Source organism: Oncorhynchus mykiss, chromosome 6 (assembly GCF_013265735.2).
Source record: "Oncorhynchus mykiss isolate Arlee chromosome 6, USDA_OmykA_1.1, whole genome shotgun sequence".
In the NCBI taxonomy this organism is placed as follows: Eukaryota; Metazoa; Chordata; class Actinopteri; order Salmoniformes; family Salmonidae; genus Oncorhynchus; species Oncorhynchus mykiss.
Window position 1 is genome coordinate 40238182 of NC_048570.1, and position 22454 is coordinate 40260635.

Consider the following 22454-nt stretch of genomic DNA (forward strand, 5'->3'; position numbering starts at 1 on the left):
TAGGTCATCATTGGATCATTCAGAGATCCTCACTGAACTTCTGGAGAGAGTTTGCTGCACTGAAAGTAAAGGGGCTGAATAATTTTGCACGCCCAATTTTTCAGTTTTTGATTTGTTAAAAAAGTTTGAAATATCCAATAAATGTCGTTCCACTTCATGATTGTGTCCCACTTGTTGTTGATTCTTCACAAAAAAATACAGTTTTATATCTTTATGTTTGAAGCCTGAAATGTGGCAAAAGGTCGCAAAGTTCAAGGGGGCCGAATACTTTCGCAAGGCACTGTAGCTCGAGACCTCTAGTGCGCCTCCAAAGCCCAGTGTATCCGGTGCCTCTGCCAAGGACAGGGCCTCCTGTATGTCTCTCCAGCCTGGTGAGTCCTGTGCCTGCGCCCAGAACTAATCCTCTTGTAAGTCTCCCCAGCCTTGTGAGCCCTGTGGCAGCTCCACATACCAGACTGCCCATACGTCTCCTCCCTCCAGTGATGATCCATGGCAAGAAGCATCCAGTGATGATCCATGGCACGAAGCCTCCAGTGATGATCCATGGCACGAAGCCTCCAGTGATGATCCATGGCACGAAGCCTCCAGTGATGATCCATGGCACGAAGCCTCCAGTGAGGAGTCATGGCACAAAGTCTCCAGTGAGGAGTCATGGCACGAAGCCTCCAGTGAGGAGTCATGGCACGAAGCCTCCAGTGAGGAGTCATGGCACGAAGCCTCCAGCGAGGAGTCATGGCACGGAGCCTCCAGCGAGGAGTCATGGCACGGAGCCTCCAGCGAGGAGTCATGGCACAGAGCCTCCAGCAACGACGGTCTCCAGTCCGGAGCCTCCAGAAACGACGGTGCCCAGTTCGGGGCCCCCAGCAACGAGGGTGCCCAGTCCGGGGTCGGTGGCAAGGGTCCCTGCACCAGAGGCGCCACCAAAGTGGGGGGAGCTAGAGGCGGAGGGGGTCTACATCCCGCACCAGAGCCGCCGCCATAAAGAAGGCCCACCCAGATCAAGTCTATGTTCCACAAAAGCCACCCTCAATGGTACGCAGCCAGACAGTCCATCCGTCTAGACCCAAAGGGTAAGTCTCTAAAGAGTCAGGTTTTGCGGCCGGAGTCCGCACCTTTGGAGGGAGGGGGAAGGGGGGGGGGTGTACAGTCACGCCCTGGCCAAAGAGGGTTTTATTCTCTATTTTCTATTTTGGTTAGGCCCGGGTGTGACTAGGGTGGGCATTCTAGTTTCTTTATTTCTGTTTTCTATTTTGTGTTCGGGCCAGGTGTGGTTCTCAATCAGAGGCAGCTGTCTATCGTTGTCTCTGATTGAGAATCATACTTGGGCAGCTTTTTCCCACCTGTGTTGCGGGTAGTTTTCTGTTTTGTGTTGCTGCACCTGACAGAACTGGTCGTTGTCATTTTTTGCTCTGTTATTTTGTTCTAGTGTTCAGATTTTAATAAACATCATGAACACGTACCGCGCTTTGGTCCACTCCCTCTTCTTCAGATGAGCGTTACATCAATACCATCAAGAGGTGAAGGTACACAAAATAAGTTTGTACCCTGGGAAACAGTAGTGTACCTTCACAGTGCGTTGGGAGTGTGATGATTGTAGCTTTTATATTCAAATGTTTGGATACACAAATGTACCATTATACTATTTTTTTTGCACATGTACCCTAAAATGTACCGAACAGTACCATGTGAGATCATACTAGTAATGGGGGAAAAAATCTAAACAGCTACATATCAGGATATTATTTGACGATATATCAGATCGTTTTGACAATATCACAATATAATTTTTACGCTAGTTGGCTGTACCTGCACCAAAACTCCAAGATTTTTCCTACATAGCTTGTTCTCCATCTTTCTAAATAGAGAACCAATTTGTTTTCAGCGCTTTCATTTCCATGACTGATCAAAACTAGTTTTCTCATGGCTCTCTCTTATCCCTCTGCAGCAGACATATGGTGAGCAATGTTTGGACCATGAAATCGCAATAAAATCACAGTATTGAAACGCAAATATATATTGTATCATGATAATATTGTATCGTGAGGTCCCTGGCAATTCCCAGCCCTAGATCATATGTGTACCTCTGAAGGTACAATGTATGTATTTTTACCTTTTGTATCCCAGGGAACAATACCGTACCCTTTTTTCTAAGAGTGTACCCTGATCCCTGTCAGACTATAATATTTAATACTATCCCCGGTGAAGACACACACTTCATTGGTGTTATTCATATTTTCAAACCATATTAATGTGTCTATAACGATATTGTATGCTATTGAATAATGTCAGTTTGTCTCAAATAGTTTCTCAGAAAAAAAGTATTGACATGAAATATGACAATAATGACCTTGAATATCTCAGTAGTTGCTCTCTCATAGTTGTTGGACCTGCTGGCCAGATTGATGACCTCTGTCTTGCCCTTACCACCGTAGATCTGGATGAAAACGTTAGCGTTGGTTCCAGCAAAACTCACATCACCTGTCACCACTGTTATCTCATAGTTTATCACTGCAAAACAAGATGAAACAAAATAATGATATTACAGAAGAACACAACTATATATATATATCCAAAGATTGTGATTGAGGCACATAGAGGCAAAAAAATATATATATTGGGCCTCTATGCGCCCCAATCAAAATCTTTGGATATAAGTTAGTTCAATTTTCCATATCTGTGTGGATAGCCTGAGAGATTGATTGGATTCCCTGTACAGTATATAAAAAAAAATAAAGCAGTAAACATCTATAGGTGTGTGTCTGTTTATAATTAATTGGGTGTGTATGAGGGTGTATTGTAATAGGTGTGTTTACATTGTTTAATGTCCAGGATCTCGCTAGGGTAGATCACCACCTCGGTCTTGCCGTCTGCCTCGTCCTTACAGAGCCAGCGGTGGCTGGGGAACATGTACTGACTCCCACTGGTCGGCACCATGATCTGGACACTGTCCAGGAACCAACCAGCATTCATCCCCTCGTTGTTGTGGCCAATCATCAGACGGCTGATCTGGTGTACAAAAAAAAAAACATTTATTTTTCTACTCATATTCACCAAATATTCAATTTTGTATGCATCTCAGGTTAACATCAATACATGATTTTAATGAAAGTCTGACTTATGTGCATGTATCTTAAGGATTCAGTCTTGTATGAATAAGGTATACAATGCTTGTGTATATATATCTTTCATTTTGGAGAGATTACACTTTGGCAGAAATAAAGGCATCGCCTCTAGGCTTGGCGACATACCGTTTATACCGTATATCGAGGGTATGGTTTTCAACACCTTAAAAATAAATGTTATCTAAATAAATAATATTCTTCTCAGGGTTCCAGCTATGCATTTGGTTTGCTAACTTGCTAGCTAAGTGGCTAGATGTCAAGATCAAGCTTCTTGGTTACAGCAGAGCTATTCAATCCCCTCCTGGATCAAGATCCCCGTTTCCTTCAATTTTTGTTTTTGGGAGGAGGGGTAGCGGCCCTTGTGTGCACATTCGTTAATACCGTATACCCCAGTATGGTACAGAAACAGTATATCTGGATACCGTCCAACTCTAATAGCCTCTAACACTAAAACCAAGAATTCTACTGTTACTGTACCTGTCCAATGTCAAACGTCTCCACAGTGAACACATCCACCCGGCCCACCTCAAAGTAGTTGCGCAGGTTGTTGTCAGAGACCACCAGCATCATCTTACTGGTGTCTCCCTTCTCCCCATACAGCTTCGCAAAAACGGTGGAGTTCGAGCTGCCTCCACTGACGCTGCCTGTCTTCACCGACACATGATAGCTAACATCTGAAAGGCAGAACTACAAGTTGTAGTTCAGGTGTGTTTATTCACTCACGTGGCGGTGAAACAAATGTAGTAAATACAGTAATGTGGTCTCCGTACGACAACTTCAACAAAGTTCTCAGTGAGTTGACAGCTCTCGTGTGGCTCAGCTAGTAGAGCATGGCGCTTGCAAAAACAGTGTTGTGGGTTCAATTCCCACAGGGAAAAAAAGACAAAAGTGTATGCACTCACCATTGTAAGTCGCTTTGGATAAAAGTGCCTGCTAAATGACAAAATATGAATATATTTTCCCACAAACACTTACTGTAAAGACGCTGGCCGTCTGAAAATGGCACCAACTCCCGAACAATCTGTCCGTCATCCTCATTCCGATCTAGCCACCTGAGATGGTAAAGGAAAACATGGCCGTCTTAACTCTTACCCAAATTACCTGCTGTTATCGCAACCTGACCCTATTCTCTGATCACCTGGCACCTATTCAATCATATTCCCCAAGGTCATAGATGTTACATACATTCCATACCTGTCCTAGGAGATACCTGGCTAAGTCATCTGTTCCACAAACTTCCTGTTCCATGTCTCACCTGCCGCAGGGGAACTCTACAACCTGAGACTCAGCCTGTCCCTCTTCCCTGACCATCACTTTCTCCAAGTACCAGCCACAACCTCCGCCCCGTCCGTTGTGCCCGATACGCACACGCCGCACCTGCCCGATTGACACCGCCTCAATAATGAACTCATCCATCTGAATCAGAGAGTGAGAGATAGAGAGATCTATGAGGAAGACATTTATGTAAACTGTCTTGGTGAATCGATTACAGCTAAGGTATGTGGAAAATCCTGTTAATTTATCATTTGAGTAAACAGCCTATAGTGCAATCCTTAGATATGTTCCAAGAGGCCTAGAGTGGGTCTCCTGGACTCACGTTGCCTTTCTCAAACTTGTTGACGTTGTTTTTGCAGTTGACCAGCGTACGTTCGCCTGTGTCCCCCAGGTCACCAATCAGATTGAGGAAGACAGTGGCGTCCGTCCCGCTGCCGCCAAACTTCCCCGTGCACACAGTCACACGGTACTTTATCACTACAACAACACAACAGCATTCACTTAACAACGCTAGTATGTTTGCATAGGGTGAAACAATGCAGTAGATGATCCTTTGTGACCTTACAGGGCAGGGGTTCAGCAATCAGGTCTCCAGTGGCAGGCAGCTCTCTAACTAACTCGTTGTCATCCTCGTTAGTATCCAGCCAGCGCTCACAGGGGAACTTAAACTTCTCCTTTGTCAAAGTTTTCATCAGAGATGCCTGCGGAAACACCAAGAGAGTCAACAGGGCAAATCTCTTATCACATCTGCTCTTGCCAAATGTAGTGCATTATATAGGGTGTGAGACCTCAAGCTTATTTGTGGATGTTTTTTCTTAATGTTTTCATTTGCTCACCTTACTCAAATGCCACCCTGCAAAAGGGCTTCTCTTTTCATGCCAGATGCGACATTTTGTAAGCTTCCCCAAGTCAGGTAGCTCAACCTGTGTGTTGAATAACAAGAACAGTACACATCCATCGTTACTCAGGAATTAATCTGAGTAACGATTAATCAGTATGTCTGTCTGTCTGTCTGTCTTTCTGCCATTCTGTCGGTCTGTCCTTCTGCCTGCCTGTCATTCTGTCTGTCTGTCTTTTTAGTCCACCCATCTGTCAGTCCATCCATCTATCCTGAATACATCATACACACCATGAACTTATCCAGCTGGCCCTGTTCAAAGTTGTCTGCTTTGTTGTCCAGTCTCATCTCGTCTGACTTGCCCTTCTCCCCATAGATCTGGAAGTAAACGGATGCGTCTGTTCCTGCGCCAGGGAGATCTGACGTCCAGATCCACAGAGACCAGGGGTGCTCTGAAGAGGACCAGACAAACTGAGAAGTATTCTCCAAACTCAACAGACACACACTCTGGAAAAACACCTCAAACCACAGATACAGATTATATAGAATTTGTTTAGCAAACTCAGTTTGAGAGTCAGAATTTTAACGGTTTCTATGTTAGAAACAAAAGTTATACGATGTTTACATTCCACTGATATGAGAATGGAAATTGGAACTCTGTACATTTGCGGCCCTGGAGCACCCTACTCAGATTCTCCGAGACATACAGTACCATAAGCAGCGTTTTTTTCTATCTATTACACATGGAATGGGATAAAATGTTTAAGAATAGCTAGGCGAGAGAATTAAAGATATTACATCCGAGAGGTAATGAGAATTCAAGTAATGTGGCTTACTCTTCTGTTTCCTCTGCCTTAGTGAGACCATCTCATAGAGCTCTCTCTCTATCAGTCCGTCACCTTCACTCTCATCCAGCCATTTACTGCAAGGGAAGGTCTGCTCGATCCCTGTGAACGGGCAGAACACCACTATCTGGAACATAAACACGCACAAGAGACTCACTGTCATATGTTGACTGGAAATAGATTGGGATGTTAAACATATAAGGAAGTAATTTATTTATATTAGTGTGTGTGTGTGCGTGTGTATGTGTGTACTCGCACCTTCTCGCAGTACCAGCCAGCGCTGACTCCTCCATTGTCGTGGCCGATGGTGACTCGGCTGAGGGGGCTGAGCAGGGCAGATATCTCCACGTTAAAGATGTCCGTCAGACCACGCTCAAACTTACCCCCCTGCAGGAAGATCTGTGGAAGAGACCGTGTACAATCACTATACAGACAAACACCACGTTGCTTTCACCTATGACTTCTAATGAATATGAATGACGAAAAGGAGGGAAGTAGCCACGTTGGACTAGGGAAATGCAATTCATTCTAAAATGACATGCTACTTGATGTATGACTGTACCTTGCCGCTGTTCTTCAGGCCCTTGGTGCCGTGCATCAGCATGTGGAGGTTGGAGTTGGTGCCAGCTCCTCGGACCTTCCCTGTCACCACCTGGACGTGGTACACAATACCTGGCGGGTACAGTTACGTGTCAGCTAATCAGACACTCTGCCAACTCATGTCACTGCTTCAGAACACCCACTCAGAGATGACTGAACAGGAAAACCAAATCAAAACATTGATAGTGTGGAAAATAGAATGAATGTCAGGAGGGTCTGAGATATTGTACATTTACTGTTCGTTTCCTTTTTGAAATAATCAATCATTGCAGATGTCACTGCACTAAATATGGAGACAACTGCACTGTGAATGTCTACATGCACCTCCTATAGCCAGAGGAATTTGCATATGATACTTTATTTTTCGTTGTTGCTGCTCAGCCCCCTTTTACTTACTTGTTACTTAAACTAAACGAATACTGAATATACTGTAATGTAATAGTGTAATGTGTCTTTTTGCTGTTTCGGGGGTCATATACAGTGTTGTCTGGTCTTTCCCCACCTGTGGGCTCACTGCCTCCAACTAGGATGTCCCTCTGAATCTTCCCATCATCCTCATCGATGGCGAACCAGCGGTTGATGGGGAACTCATACAGAGACTTGTTTCCCATGTCATCCAGGAGCACCTGCAGGGACAGGACCAGGGGCAATATGCAGTTTGTGTTCAAGCTCCTTTCCTGGCCTCCCTCGCGTCTGCCAAGGGGTCTAACCCTATTGGCACAGTGTCTGTAACTGCATGATTCCTGGTTCAAAGCCCATCCTGGTTACCCCTGGTCAAAACCTTTACACTTGACAAATGTCCTTCTGGGAAGGAGGAGGATAAACAAGCACCTACATCAACCCTCCATTTTAGCAGTCAACAGGGTGACACATTCATGGGTCTGAATTCAGGATATAAACAGGACCATACATTAAAAGAACACATTTTCAAGGTGCAAGTTATGGTTTCTTGAATTAGCCCTGAATAAAATCATGTCTATCTTGGTGATCTTTGGTGTCAGTGTGTGGCAATCACCATCACATCTACAGACTGTCCCTCTACTGGAAATATAATCCCTTAATGAGGCCTGGTGTTCCTTTACTACAGGTTGGGTAGGATGTCCCTCTGGCGTGTGTGTGTGTGTGTGTGTGTGTGTGTGTGTGTGTGTGTGTGTGTGTGTGTGTGTGTGTGTGTGTGTGTGTGTGTGTGTGAACTCATCTCATGGTTCCACACTGTAACTGGAATGTGTTGGAGGTGATGGGACACCAGTCTCAGATGAGAGGACAGGGAGGGGAGGAGAGGAGAGGAGGAGATGAGGATCACATGTCTTATTTACCTCTCCAGAAACAACAGGGGCTCACATACAGTAAAACATAGAATAGGGCAGGATATGGAATGATATGAATGGATTGTTCCTTCATCTTGCATTTCAGCAGCCTCCGTCTAAAACAAACATTGTCTTAACAGTTCAGGCAACCAGATATGGGTTCAAATACATATGTATTTAATTATTTGTTATTTCAAATAATGATTCTGTGTATTTTTACATTGGGATGTATTCATAAAATAAGCATTGAATGCAAGGGAAGCCATTGAGCATTTGGCCTCCCTTAATAAAAACAAATATAATATAATAGCCAATCAGCGTTGAGCTAAACTGAGTGAGCTCAACTGTGTATGGTCCCAGCGCACCAAAAGAAAGTGTCATGGGAAGCCAGTTTGGATTTGGCTTCACTCCTAGAATCAATTTGAATTGTTGCATCTCGTTGTGTTCTTGTCCTTCAGTGGCTAGCCAGCTAGCTAGCTAAAATTGACCCTTTCCTAAATTAGCCATGGATGGAGACAGGGATTTGAACTTGTGGTTTTAATTAATTCTCCATACTTGTGAATGATTATAGTGGTTATTCTGATACAACCATAAAATAAATTGTGCCCCTGAACTGAGAGGATGGAAGTTCACTATGTAGCTAGATGTAGAAGGTTAATGTTAACTAGCTAACGTTGCCCATGGAAGGAAGTTAGGCTAGTGAGCAAGCATTTTAGCCAGGTAGTAAATAAAAGCATGTACTATATGACAGTCATAGACTGTTTCTTCAAATTGAAAGAGAGGAGGATGGCATTGGCATTTCTCTACAAGCAGGGTGAGTCAACATGATTTTTCTACTTGCAGGAAAGCACACACACAAATTATTATTATTTCATTTTTTTTTAACTAGGCAAGTCAGTTAAGAACAAATTCTTATTTTCAATGGCAGCCTAGGAACAGTGGGTTAACTGCCCGTTCAGGGGCAGAACGACAGATTTGTACCTTGTCAGCTTGGGGATTTGAACTTGCAACCTTTCGGTTACTAGCCCAACACTCTAACCACTAGGCTACCCTGCCGCCCCTGCCGAACCATGGACAGCCAAATCATATTTAGCTTACGTTGATTGGACTAAATTGTTTTTTGGTATCTTTTAGTTGTCACTGTATTAGACTAAGTATAGGTGATTTGATGATGTTGAAATGTTGAAGTTGAAATGGTGCTGGAATAGTGTAGCAGCTCTGAGCTCTCAACTTTGAGACTTACAATAACTCTCCATGGTTCTAAATCAATAGCTTAGTAGTCTGAAAATGTTGGAAACATTAACTTTCTTGACCATGCTGTAGGTCATGTGACTGTTTGTTACGTGCAAAATGCTTTGTGGACTTCACCGGACAGTGGTTGCTCTCCGGTTTTGTGATAAAACAAAGGTGTGGTTGAATTTATTCTGCCACTGTGTCTTATTGTCTTGGTCTTAGGCCTATATCATGTTCGCAAGGCATATCAACTAATAGGTTATAGAGCAAACAATGCAATTATCACAACACATAGGTTGCAATATGGCTTTTTTCCCCTGGCTTAGCTTCCCCAGTGATACTGGTATTTGAGTATGTTCAAATACACAGCCCAATACAAGTATTTCAGTTGAGTATTTGAATGGTTATCTTTTTAAACCAAATAGTTGACCAAATTGTATTAAAAACTACCTGGGTTAAATGCATGGGAGTGTATTTGAGTTAGTGTATTTTTTCCATATGTATTTCCAAATACATTTCAATATTCAACTACTTGGTTTTTTTCTTCAAATAAAGGTTATCTGAATACTTGTTTTGAAATGTATTGAAAATTTGTTAAAATACCTGAAATAGTATTTGAACCCAGGTCTGCTGGCAACATTGGTTCCTTCATTTTATGAGTTTATATCCTAATGAGCCTCCAGATTAAAACTGTTCATATAGCCATAGCATAGACTTGCTTTAACTGCACTGTACCTTGTCCACAAACCATCCAGCGGAAGAGCCTTTGTTGTTGTGACCCAGGGTAATCTTCCTAATTTTGCCGAGGTGGGGAGCTTCTAAAGTGAACTTGTCCTCCGTGCCTTTCTCAAAGTTATCCTTCTTATTGTCCAACCGCCTCTCACCTATGAAAAGGGTCAGATGTAACACACAGAGCATGTTTGAGTACTATGGGCCAGAATCCTAAACTGTAAATCAGTAACCTACAAGATATCACATTTTAGTTTCTCAATCACTCATAACTAACCATTAAAATGACCTATTGTCTGGAATGAAACTCACCGGTGTCACCAAACTCTCCAAAGATGTTGATGAAGACATCAGCATCCGTACCACTGCCTTTTACATCTGCTGTGAACACGCTCACTACATACTTATTATCTACCAGAGAAAAACACACGTTTGATTAACCATAATAGAACTAAATCAGATTGTAACTGGTTTTACACATATTATGCAAAAATCTCAGCCAAGAACCTTCCACAGGCTGCATCCAACACAATCAAATCCAAGATGGCGGACATGGTACCTACATTTGGGCAAGTCCATGGGGTCGAGGCTGCCCAGCAGATCCCTGACAAACAGGTTGTCCCCCTCCACCTTACTGAGCCAGTTATTACAGGTGAAGTAGAACCTCATGTGAGGTCTTGTAATATCAGTCACCACCACTCTGTCCAAGAACCAGCTGGCATTCAGACCTGTGTTATCATGCTCTATCCTACAGGAGACATATCAATCAATCAATCAATAAATTAACCAAACAAACATACAGTGCCTTGCGAAAGTATTCGGCCCCCTTGAACTTTGCGACCTTTTGCCACATTTCAGGCTTCAAACATAAAGATATAAAACTGTATTTTTTTGTGAAGAATCAACAACAAGTGGGACACAATCATGAAGTGGAACGACATTTATTGGATATTTCAAACTTTTTTAACAAATCAAAAACTGAAAAATTGGGCGTGCAAAATTATTCAGCCCCCTTAAGTTAATACTTTGTAGCGCCACCTTTTGCTGCGATTACAGCTGTAAGTCGCTTGGGGTATGTCTCTATCAGTTTTGCACATCAAGAGACTGACATTTTTTCACATTCCTCCTTGCAAAACAGCTCGAGCTCAGTGAGGTTGGATGGAGAGCATTTGTGAACAGCAGTTTTCAGTTCTTTCCACAGATTCTCGAATGGATTCAGGTCTGGACTTTGACTTGGCCATTCTAACACCTGGATATGTTTATTTTTGAACCATTCCATTGTAGATTTTGCTTTATGTTTTGGATCATTGTCTTGTTGGAAGACAAATCTCCGTCCCAGTCTCAGGTCTTTTGCAGACTCCATCAGGTTTTCTTCCAGAATGGTCCTGTATTTGGCTCCATCCATCTTCCCATCAATTTTAACCATCTTCCCTGTCCCTGCTGAAGAAAAGCAGGCCCAAACCATGATGCTGCCACCACCATGTTTGACAGTGGGGATGGTGTGTTCAGCTGTGTTGCTTTTACGCCAAACATAACGTTTTGCATTGTTGCCAAAAAGTTCAATTTTGGTTTCATCTGACCAGAGCACCTTCTTCCACATGTTTGGTGTGTCTCCCAGGTGTCTTGTGGCAAACTTTAAACGCCACTTTTTATGGATATCTTTAAGAAATGGCTTTCTTCTTGCCACTCTTCCATAAAGGCCAGATTTGTGCAATATACGACTGATTGTTGTCCTATGGAGAGAGTCTCCCACCTCAGCTGTAGATCTCTGCAGTTCATCCAGAGTGATCATGGGCCTCTTGGCTGCATCTCTGATCAGTCTTCTCCTTGTATGAGCTGAAAGTTTAGAGGGACGGCCAGGTCTTGGTAGATTTGCAGTGGTCTGATACTCCTTCCATTTCAATATTATCGCTTGCACAGTGCTCCTTGGGATGTTTAAAGCTTGGGAAATATTTTTGTATCCAAATCCGGCTTTAAACTTCTTCACAACAGTATCTCGGACCTGCCTGGTGTGTTACTTGTTCTTCATGATGCTCTCTGCGCTTTTAACGGACCTCTGAGACTATCACAGTGCAGGTGCATTTATACGGAGACTTGATTACACACAGGTGGATTGTATTTATCATCATTAGTCATTTAGGTCAACATTGGATCATTCAGAGATCCTCACTGAACTTCTGGAGAGAGTTTGCTGCACTGAAAGTAAAGGGGCTGAATAATTTTGCACGTCCAATTTTTCAGTTTTTGATTTGTTAAAAAAGTTTGAAATATCCAATAAATGTCGTTCCACTTCATGATTGTGTCCCACTTGTTGTTGATTCTTCACAAAAAAATACAGTTTTATATCTTTATGTTTGAAGCCTGAAATGTGGCAAAAGGTCGCAAAGTTCAAGGGGGCCGAATACTTTCGCAAGGCACTGTATACACTGAGTGTACAAAACATTAAGGACACCTGCTCTTTCCATGACATAGACTGACCAGGTGAATCCAGGCGAAAGGTTTGACCCCTTATTGATGTCACTTGTTAAATCCACTTCCATCCGTGTAGATGAAGGGGAGGAGACAGGTTAAAGAAAGATTTTTAAGCCTTGAGACAATTGAGACATGGATTGTGAATGTGTGCCATTCAGAGGGTGAATGGGCAAGACAAAAGATTGAAGTGCCTTTGAATGGGGTATGGCATTAGGTGCCAGGTGTACTGGTTTAAGTGAGTCAAGAATTGCAACGCTGCTGGGTTTTTCACACTCAACAGTTTCCCGTGTGTATCATGAATGGTCCACCACCCAAAGGTCATCCAGCCAACTTGACCCAACAGTGGGAAGCATTGGCGTAAACATTTGGAACGCTTTCAACACCTTGTAAAGTCCATGCCCCGACGAACTGAGGCCGTATTAAAGGGGGTGCAAGTCAATATTTGGAAGGTGTTCCTAATGTTTTGTACACTACATATACTGTACAAAATCATACTAAATCAATCCCGAGGGAAGGTAAAAGTACTACAGATCTCTAGTGCAGAGTTTCCCAAATGGTGGGTGATAGCAAGTCTCTATTAAGTTGCAACCGAAGTCAGGGTTTTTCTAGAAACATTGTCTTTGTCTACTTGGTGGGTCACAAAAATTTTAACATTTCGAACCACTGCTCTACAATAGTGTGGAAACTTTACATCTACACACATGTCCAGTCTTCTGTAAAGGCAGAGGAGCTGTCGTACCGTATCTTCTTCAAAGGCCCAACGTTATGAGTTTTGATCCTAAAGACGTCTGTTTTGTTCTTCTCAAAGGCTGTTCTACTCCTGAAATGGGAATACAAGTAGGATATAAGGTATGAGACTACACAGAAAATGCATAAAGAACTTCCCAACTCCTCGCTGTATTTTAAGGTCTTATGCATAATGCTTCAACTGAAATTAAGGTAGTAGAAAATTATTCTTGAACAAAAACAGGCATGTTATCAAGTAAGCATCCCGAAGCAAACTTTGAGAATAATGCAATTTAGACACACAATCGGGTCAAATTCCATTTATATTCCAAAATATTGCATTTTCACACCCAACAAAAACACTAAATGCAACATAAGCAGGAGAAACACTAATCATATTACCAAACACACTTGTCTTACTATGTTTTCATTGCATTTACCTTATAGAAATGATTTGCTGTTCAAACCAAATCTCTTCAATAAGTATGAGCCATAGAATACCACAGTATGATTCATAATACCCATAAAGCCTATCAGTCAAATAAGGAAAGGGTTACAATAGGTTTTCCACCATTATTTTATAAACACTTAAAGAAATAGTATTATTTTTTATTAATAATACAATTACTTTATTTTATAAACTCTTAAACACTTAAAATAAGGGCTGTGTTTCATGTAGGCTTACCCTGGTTTGGCATTTTGAAAACCGTGTAAATCTCTCTAGGACAAGGTGACCTTTCTCAATATATACTACTGGTCAAAAGTTTTAGAACACTTACTCATTCAAGGGTTTTCCTTTATTTTGACTATTTTCTACATTGGAGAATAATAGTGAAGACATCCAAACTATGAAATGACACATATGGAATCATGTGGTAACCAAAAAAGTGTTAAACAAATCAAAATATATTTTATATCTGAGATTCAAATAGCCACCCTTTGCCTTGATGACAACATTGTACAGTCTTGGCATTCTCTCAACCAGATTCATGAGGTAGTCATCTATAATGCATTTCAATAAACAGGTGTGCCTTCTTAAAAGTTAACCTGTGGAATTTATTTCCTTCTTAATGTGTTTGAACCAATCAGTTGTGTTGTGACAAGGTAGGGGGTATACAGAAGATAGCCCTATCTGGTAAAAGACCAAGTCCCTATTATGACAAGAACAGCTCAAATAAGCAAAGAGAAACGACAGTCCATCATTACTTTAAGACATGAAGTCAATACGGAAAATGTCAAGAACTTTGAACGTTTCTTCAAGTGCAGTCACAAAAACCATCAAGCTCTGTGATGAAACTGGCTCTCATGAGGACCGCCACTGGAATGGAAGACCCAGAGTTACCTCTGCTGAGGATACGTTCATTAGAGTTACCTTCCTCAGAAATTGCAGCCTAATTAAATGCTTCACAGAGTTCAAGTAGCAGACACATCTCAACATCAACTGTTCAGAGGAGACTATGTGGTCGAATTGCTGAAAATAAACCACTACTAAAGGACACCAATAAGAAAAAGAGACTTGCTTGGGCCAAGACACACAAGCAATGAACATTAGACAGGTGGAAATCTGTAATTTGGTCTAGAGTCCAAATTTGAGATTTTTGGTTCCAACCGTAGTGTCTTTGTGAGACGCGGTATGGGTGAACAGATGATCTCTGCATGTGTAGTTCCCACCATGAAGCATGGAGGAGGAGGTGTAATGGTGTGGGGGTGCTTTTCTGGTGACACTGTCTGTGATTTATTTAGAATTCAAGGCACACTTAACCAGCATGGCTACCACAGCATTCTGCAGTGAATTGCCATCCCATCTGGTTTGGGCTTAGTGCGACTATCATTTGTTTTTCAACAGGACAATTACTCAACACACCTCCAGGCTGTGTAAGGGCTATTTGACCAAGAAGGAGAGAAATGGTGTGCTGCATCAGATGACCTCCACAAACCCCTGACGTCTACCAAATTGAGATGTGTTTTTGATGAGTCTAACCACAGAGTGAAGGAAAAGCAACCAACAAGTGCTCAGCATATGTGGGAACTCCATCAGGACTGTTAGAAAATAATTCCAGGTGAAGCTGGTTGAGAGAATGCCAAGAGTGTGCAAAGCTGTCATCAAGGCAAAGGGTGACTATTTGAAGAATCTCAAATATAAAATACATTTTCATTTGTTAAACACTTTTTTGGTTACTACATGATTCTATATGTGTTATTTCATAGTTTGTATGTCTTCACTATTATTCTACTATGTATAAAATAGTTCAAATAAAGAAAATCCCTTGAATGAGTAGGTGTTCTAAAGCTTTTGACCGGTAGTGTATTTACCCCCCAAAAATGAAATGTGAATTAGCTGCTAATGTGGCTATCATTAAGAACTACAAATACCATGGTGATCTAGACGAGACCACCGAATTGAGGCAAAGGTAAAAATCTCTGGATTAACTATCTAATGTTAGCTAAATGTAGTAGTGAATAAATTGGCTACATTTCTTTAAATTGGCAATTCTATGAACTGACTTATTAAAGTTTTAAATTGACACAATACCTGTTTAGCAAGGGTTTCAACTAGAGATGACGTGCAGGGATATGTTGTCTTTCATGATGTCTACTTTGATGCTAATTAGAATGTTCAAATATGAGAATAAATAGAGCCGTATATATTGATAAAAGTCACCTTGTACGAGAGAGCTACATTTTTTTTCTTATGTACCCCAGATGACAGTTCTGCTCAAAATACTAATTATGTATTTTCAACAATCAAAAATACAGGATAAAATGTGACCCAACAGTAAAAGACTACCACTGAAATACCTCTTTTCCGTGCTGTGATATTGGAGATAAAAGGATAAAGAACAGGTGTTAAACCTCAAACCAACAGAAACAATCAATATATGTTTTTCAATTTAATGTATGTCAGTGTAATGAGAGGATTGGCTCTAATTAGATTACAGTTCAGATTTCTGTAGAGCTTTTCATGTTGTCTCAGTTTGGCTAACAACATCAATGTTAATTAGATTAAAATACAAACTGATAATTGACTACTTTTATTTATTCAAAAATTCAATTGTATATAATATCTAAGACAGTCCACAAGGGGACTCACTTGCTAGCCAGGTGCACCTTCGGAGTGATGCCATATTCCCCGAAGAGAGTGATAAACACGTTGGCATCGGTGCCCGCCCCCCTCTCATCTCCAGTGATGGTCACCACCTCATAAACTGCAGGGGTGTATGACATTGCAAAGAGAGAGAGGCACAGACAGACAGATAAAAAACACAGACAGATCGAGAATGAGATATAGTGTGTGTGTGTGTGTGTGTGTGTGTGTGTGTGTGTGTGTGAGAGAGAGTGAGTGAGTGAGTGAGTGAGTGAGTGAGTGAGTGAGTGAGTGAGTGAGTGAGTGACTAAAACAGTACTGTAGAGTGAAAAATAAAGAAAGTCTACAACTAGTTGTAAGTATTCTAGGTAGACATCCAAAAAATGTAATAACATTGTCGGGTCCTTTTCATTAAGTTAAACAAGCCATTGTTATTGATAGGTGTCATGTTACATTTGAGATGCAGACATAGGCCTACCTCATACCTGTGAATACTTTAAGTGTTGTATTACCCAGAAAATTAAGGTCAACAATAAAGCTATTACACCAGGAACCAGCAACGATACAGCCATAGTATTAATCAATTGCAGTCAACCTATAACGGGGGGAGCTCATGCATTGAGAAATAGTTAAGGACGCAAATATTTTCTGTGTAGTAGACCTATTATATTTCTGGCAATCATGTTTGAAGCTAGCCAGCCAATAATACTATGAGGTCTGTATTTTGTATGTTCTTTCATTTATTGTTTGTGCCCATTTATTACCATTATGTTTGATGCTGTGACCTGCTTCTGTTCCTGATCTGTGTGTCACATTCTAGTTACACAGTACAATGTACAATATAATGTGTCCTACCTTTCTTCTTGTGGTACTCATCCTCATAGTTCTCCATGGTATCTGGCTCATAGTTCCGTAGTTCATTCTCATAGATCTCCACGTAGTTCTCAACCAGCTTCTTTTTTTTGCCTTTCCCCTTTTTGGTGTCCTCATCACTGTCCCCCCCTGAGCCTTTCTTGGCCTTTTTCTTCTTCTTTTTGCCATCCCCTTCTTCATCCCCCTGTTCGCGAGTTTGTTCGCCCTCTTTCTTGTCCTTTTTGGATTTTCTGTCGTCGTCTTTAGATTTTTTGTCCTTTGACCCCATGTCGTTCTCCTGGTGGTCTTTATTCTTTTTGGTTCCCTTACTGGTGGCCTCAATCACACCAGGGAGCCTCTCTGCTCTCTTTTTCTTGTTATTGATGGTATCACTGTGATCTTCATCATCTGTACTCTTCGACTCACTGCTTCTCACCTCATACTCCTCCTCGCTGTCCTTCTTAGCTTTCTTCTTATTTTTCTTTACTTTTCCTTTGTTCTCCCCCTTTTTCTTGCTGCTTTTTACATCAGGCTCAGAGGTGTCAGAGTGGTACCCTTCTTCTGGAGCTTTTGATTTCTTCCTCTTCCCCCTGCCAGCTCCAGCATCCTCTGTGCCAGTGACCCTCTTACGCTTCGTCTTGGACTCTGGCTCCTGATCCTCTGAGCTCTCGTCATCCACCTCTTCGGTTCCACCACTGCCCTTGGCATTGTTTTTTTTTTCTTTTTTTCCGGGGACATCTTTAATTTATTTACTACCTTGTAACTGTAACTGATTCCAGTGTGTACCGGTGAAACACGATTAAACTGACCTGTAGTGTCACCGTAGTGACCAGCCGGTGCCAGCAGGATGGGGCCAGAGCCGTACAGACTCCTGGGTAGAGCAGACTACAGGATGGCTTGAGGTGGCTGGGGCAGCCCTCTCCTGCTGTAGTTCCCCACCTGAAACAGCAACAGCCACTGAGCTCATAAAAATTACTACCACTGCTGGGTTGTCACCTGATCAGTTGAGAAAGCCCCTGTGAAAATCGAGAACAAGACAGAAAATTCTAACCTACATTAGAAGCTGATGAGGGTTCTACAACTCAAAGAGGAGATATGTGGTTCAAACAATAACACATCAGCCACTGTTTTGGTAAACCGCTGAGAGATGGAGCTGGAGAAATGTAACCACTCAAATTCATTGGCAGAGCTATGCATGCAAGTTCTTTACATACATGATATACAAATTGTAGTTTTAATGTTTTGATGCAATAAAGTATTTACAATGACTTTGTTTACAAACAATGGAATTAAACATGTTTATATTTGTGCTGTGATGCGATACGACAGCAGAACTAAAGGCATTTACGTTATTCTTTCAGTCAATTGATATCATTTATGATGACTCCCTGGTGACTATATAGGATAACGTTTTTTTTAAGTACCTCCTAAATCGCTCCATCAACTTCATGTTGTCATGGTGAAGGTCCAAAGAAATATGCATAAAGAGAAACAAGTAGTAAGCACGTGAGCAAGGGAGATGAACATTATAATGTCGGATTTTCTGGACTCAAAATTGTCAGTAGCCTCAACAGACCGCTAGTATTAGCTGCTGTTCCTGTCTCTCAGGGAAAAATTGGCATCTGGCATGATGGGATAACATTATCTCAAAATAAAAAATAATAATTATAATACAATACATGTTGTATTACAGTATTTTGTATTTAAATTTCAACGACCAACATCAATTAGTTACGTTCCGTGCTAGTGAAAGGAACACATTATTGGCAGCTCTTGTTTTGCTACAGCATACCGGTACGGACTGAATTTAGTGCAACACAAAACCTTTTTCCGGTCTCTATCGTGCGAACTTCGGCAAGAAGATGGTAAGGGTGGACCGAGATTACACTGAAAATCTCAAATCATCTGCTTTAATGCATTTTCTCCCTTATCATCTGCATTATTGTTGTGAATATGAAAGCAATGAAGTGTCACAGACCCCAGTATTTCACGGGTTCAGTTTCATAATCAGTAGTTATCAACCCGACGAATGAACTGTAACGTTAACTAGTTTCCAAATCATTCTCAAAATGAAAGTAAACCATTTTTTTGTCCACCATAAAATATATATTTTTAAAGACGGCATTCATTAGTATGTCCTTATTTTCATCGTGTAAAAAAGCGAAAGCCTTGCCTACGTTTCACAGGTTTTCACTAGCATCATGTTGGCCAGCCAACTGACATAGCTATGTGACATTATGCAGTTGTATGTAATGCTGTGTTTGGAATTAACTATACTGTCCAATTGTTATTGCTTTTCATACATGTTTTATGTTTCCCAGACTAAGGGAACGTCGTCATTTGGTAAACGTCGCAACAAGACGCACGCCCTGTGTCGTCGGTGCGGCTCCAAGGCATACCACCTCCAGAAGTCCTCCTGCGGAAAGTGTGGCTACCCCGAAAAGCGCAAGAGAAAGTGTGAGTGGCTCATGCTGTTCTTGAATGTCTGGCAGGTGGTTAGCTAGTTGTTATTGATAAATCAGCTCATCCATCGGTGTGACCAATGGGGACTCATCAGTGAGGCTAGATGGATGGATGCCGCAGGTCATGTCAAGTTTTCGGTGATGCATAACGTAATGTCAAAAAGAAAAGAGATTAAATTAAAGATGTCCGCACACGCGGGGGTTTAGACAAGACGCAGTGATTCTTACAAGCTCATCATTTTTACCCGTGTAGATAACTGGAGTGCCAAGGCCAAGCGACGCAACACTACCGGAACTGGCCGTATCAGACACCTGAGGGTCGTCTACCGCAGATTCAGGTGAGTCCAACATCCTTCTTGCAATGACTTTCAAGAGTGGTTTGCATTTGTACATCAGATGCAGACAGAAAGCAATGTTTCCCACGGAATTCAAAGAAGAGCTGTTCTTTAGGCATTGTTATGTACCTCAATTTCTCCATTGTTTGCTTGCATTTTTGTCTGTTGAATGTGAGACTGGATTAAACGTTTTGGCTGTGCAGAGAAGCACCTGATTGTAATGTAACAGGTGTGATTTCACCAGCTAGGTTTGCCTTGATGGCTTTGGTTGTGGTCTACACAGATACATTTCAGTGCCGGGTTGAACCCTCAGCTTTGTTAATGTTGAGATAATATTAGGGGTTATTTGATATACCATGAGGTAGGGGGTGTTAGTTTTATTTGTTTAGTTAGTGACTGTTAGGTAAACTACTCGTCAAATGTGTTTTTCTGCAATCAAATTGTGACTAGGCTGGCATGATTTGACAAGGCCATGGCAGTGAGAGACTTGAATGCTTGTTGACATCTCATGATCACTGGAGACTTTTGATATCGCCAAGTTGGAAGGCTTATTTCACTGTTCTTTCTTGAATGTTACCTGGCACGAATAGCTATTGTTGCTATGTAAGTTGCTAGTGAAAGACCAGTCTCGTATCACATACTCAGCTCTTAGATGTGATGTTAGATTCATTTCTAGTAGACTTATAGACAACACTGAAACAGGCTATATATATATATACCCAACTGTTGTGTTAACCCATACAGAAGTGGTGGTACGTGTTGGGGGATGGATGGGGTTACCTTCCTCACAATGTAAAGCATTTGAGACCACCTGATATGAATGTAGTTTACAATTCGTTGTCCTCCTTCCTCATTAACACATTTAAATTTCTCTGGTCTTTTCCAGGAATGGATTCCGTGAGGGAACTGTCCCTAAGCCTAAGAGGGCAGCAGTGGCTGCCTCTAGCGCTTCCTAGGCTGAGTTTGAAATAAATTCATCATAAAACAACTTGATGGCCTCTCATCCTCTTCTTTGGTCAGTTTTAGGTTATACAGTGAAGATCAAAATGTTGAACCGTTAACTCTGACAAGAACCCTAACAGCAACCATTAAGTGTTGGGATCAATGGAAGCTGCTGAGGGTAGAACGGCTCATAATAATGGTCGGAACAAGCAAATGGAATGGCATCAAAACACCTGGAAACCATGTGTTTGATGCATTTGAAACCGTTCCACTGATTCTGCTCCAGCCATTACCACGAGTCCGTTCTCCCCAATAAATGTGCCACCAACCTCCTGTGGTTGGGATTCAGTTGTATCACTAAAACTTGTTTGAAGAAAGGTTTTCCTGCAACCAGTAGAGGGACACATTTCTTCATGTTTGTTTCTTGAAGATCTGAAAAATAATAGGGCTCTATTTTGCTGTGCGCCAATGAATATTAATTCAGGAGCACCAGTGAGCCTAGAAAAATGTACAATTCTAGCTTTAATATCATAATATTCTTCATTGTGATTTGACAAAAGAGGCATGAGGGAGGGGGGGAAAGCATGTTTGAATAGATATTTAGCAGTTCTAAAAAATAAATATATTTCCCACAACTCAAACTACTGGATGAAATGTGAAAATGACATGGGACTAACTGTTATAGTTACCAGTAATTGGTTTCAATACAGTAACTACAAATCACTGATTTGTTTGAATATACATTCAATGGGTTGCCTTAGGGCTGGTGTACAGTGTACAGAGCATCTCAAAGCCACAATGTGTATGACCTCTTCCATTCACTGAACATAACGTTTAGAAGTCCATGTAATAGGAAATGTATCTAGCTTTTGTTTATAAAATATGAAGCCAAACTCAGTGGCTCTTCTCATATCTACATGTCAACAGTGTTTTAGTGTGAAGGTATGTGGTAGAGTTGTTACATGTGCATGACACCGTTTTGGAGATGTTTGACATAACATGTAGAATTGGAATATAAGTAGCTGGCACACCATAGAAGGGTGGGAGTGGTGTTTTGCATTGCAGAGAAAGTTCTGTCTTCTCCAGTTTTCCATTAGTCAATAATCTCCCAATTTAATTGGATTCCCATGGCTGTATATGCTTATTTTCTATTAGAATCCAGAAGGAGCTTTATCATAACAAAGCCGCTAGTCGCTAAAAAGACACAAAAATAAACACCATGGCAACTCCCACAGTCCATACAGGATGAAGTGGCAGGAATTAAGAGGAGATATTTTGTCACAGAAGGAAAGAAGAACCTATCCACAGATGGTTTGTGTCAGAACTTTACCTGTGTTTGTTTTCCTTATTGAAAGTGTTGCAAGAGGACAAGGGTCTTTAAAAAACTTGATACTAAGTGTACAAATGTGAGGAATTTTACTCCAATATAGTCATTTGGCTTGTTAGCATCAATAAGGTACAAAAGGTACTAGACTTTTGAAGTACCTTTGTAGCAGGGTTATATAGCCTACCAATGGATCCATTTCAAACAGCCAGATGTGTCCAAACTGAGAACCAATTGCTGTTCCTTTATTTAGACTACTCCTTTAGTTTAACATCCAGATACTGTATATGTACTATATCATGGAAGA

The 22454-nt window shown here is 41.4% G+C and overlaps 2 protein-coding genes across 2 annotated transcripts in view; one reads left to right on the top strand and one right to left on the bottom strand.

Annotated features, from left to right (window-relative positions):
* LOC110525948 (lipoxygenase homology domain-containing protein 1) overlaps positions 1-18898 on the bottom strand; it is a 40925-nt gene extending 22027 nt beyond the window's left edge. Inside the window, exons 1-21 of the mRNA XM_036980101.1 lie at positions 18509-18898; positions 17088-18023; positions 16239-16353; positions 15947-15958; positions 13161-13241; positions 10513-10697; positions 10262-10360; positions 9956-10104; positions 7183-7306; positions 6643-6752; positions 6339-6479; positions 6072-6207; positions 5527-5687; positions 5234-5320; positions 4963-5098; positions 4720-4874; positions 4378-4538; positions 4098-4174; positions 3600-3796; positions 2814-3006; positions 2348-2508 (exon numbers count right to left, since the gene is read on the bottom strand). Of these exons, the coding sequence (XP_036835996.1) occupies positions 2348-2508; positions 2814-3006; positions 3600-3796; positions 4098-4174; positions 4378-4538; positions 4720-4874; positions 4963-5098; positions 5234-5320; positions 5527-5687; positions 6072-6207; positions 6339-6479; positions 6643-6752; positions 7183-7306; positions 9956-10104; positions 10262-10360; positions 10513-10697; positions 13161-13241; positions 15947-15958; positions 16239-16353; positions 17088-17373 (2766 nt within the window). The 5' untranslated portion in view covers positions 17374-18023; positions 18509-18898. The remainder of the gene's footprint in view (positions 1-2347; positions 2509-2813; positions 3007-3599; positions 3797-4097; positions 4175-4377; positions 4539-4719; positions 4875-4962; positions 5099-5233; positions 5321-5526; positions 5688-6071; positions 6208-6338; positions 6480-6642; positions 6753-7182; positions 7307-9955; positions 10105-10261; positions 10361-10512; positions 10698-13160; positions 13242-15946; positions 15959-16238; positions 16354-17087; positions 18024-18508) is intronic.
* Positions 18813-20869, top strand: LOC110525949 (60S ribosomal protein L37). The gene is made up of 4 exons (XM_021606478.2): positions 18813-18949; positions 19406-19541; positions 19800-19884; positions 20768-20869. Exons 1-4 carry the CDS (start codon positions 18947-18949, stop codon positions 20835-20837), a joined length of 294 nt encoding a protein of 97 aa, XP_021462153.1. The 5' UTR covers positions 18813-18946; the 3' UTR covers positions 20838-20869.
* Positions 20870-22454: the final 1585 nt, after the last annotated feature.

Excerpts from the sequence above, each read along its gene's own strand:
- LOC110525949 (XM_021606478.2), top strand. Across the intron at positions 19,542-19,799 it reads CGAAAAGCGCAAGAGAAAGT|ATAACTGGAGTGCCAAGGCC; the intron begins GTGAGTGGCTCA and ends TTACCCGTGTAG. Across the intron at positions 19,885-20,767 it reads GTCGTCTACCGCAGATTCAG|GAATGGATTCCGTGAGGGAA; the intron begins GTGAGTCCAACA and ends GGTCTTTTCCAG.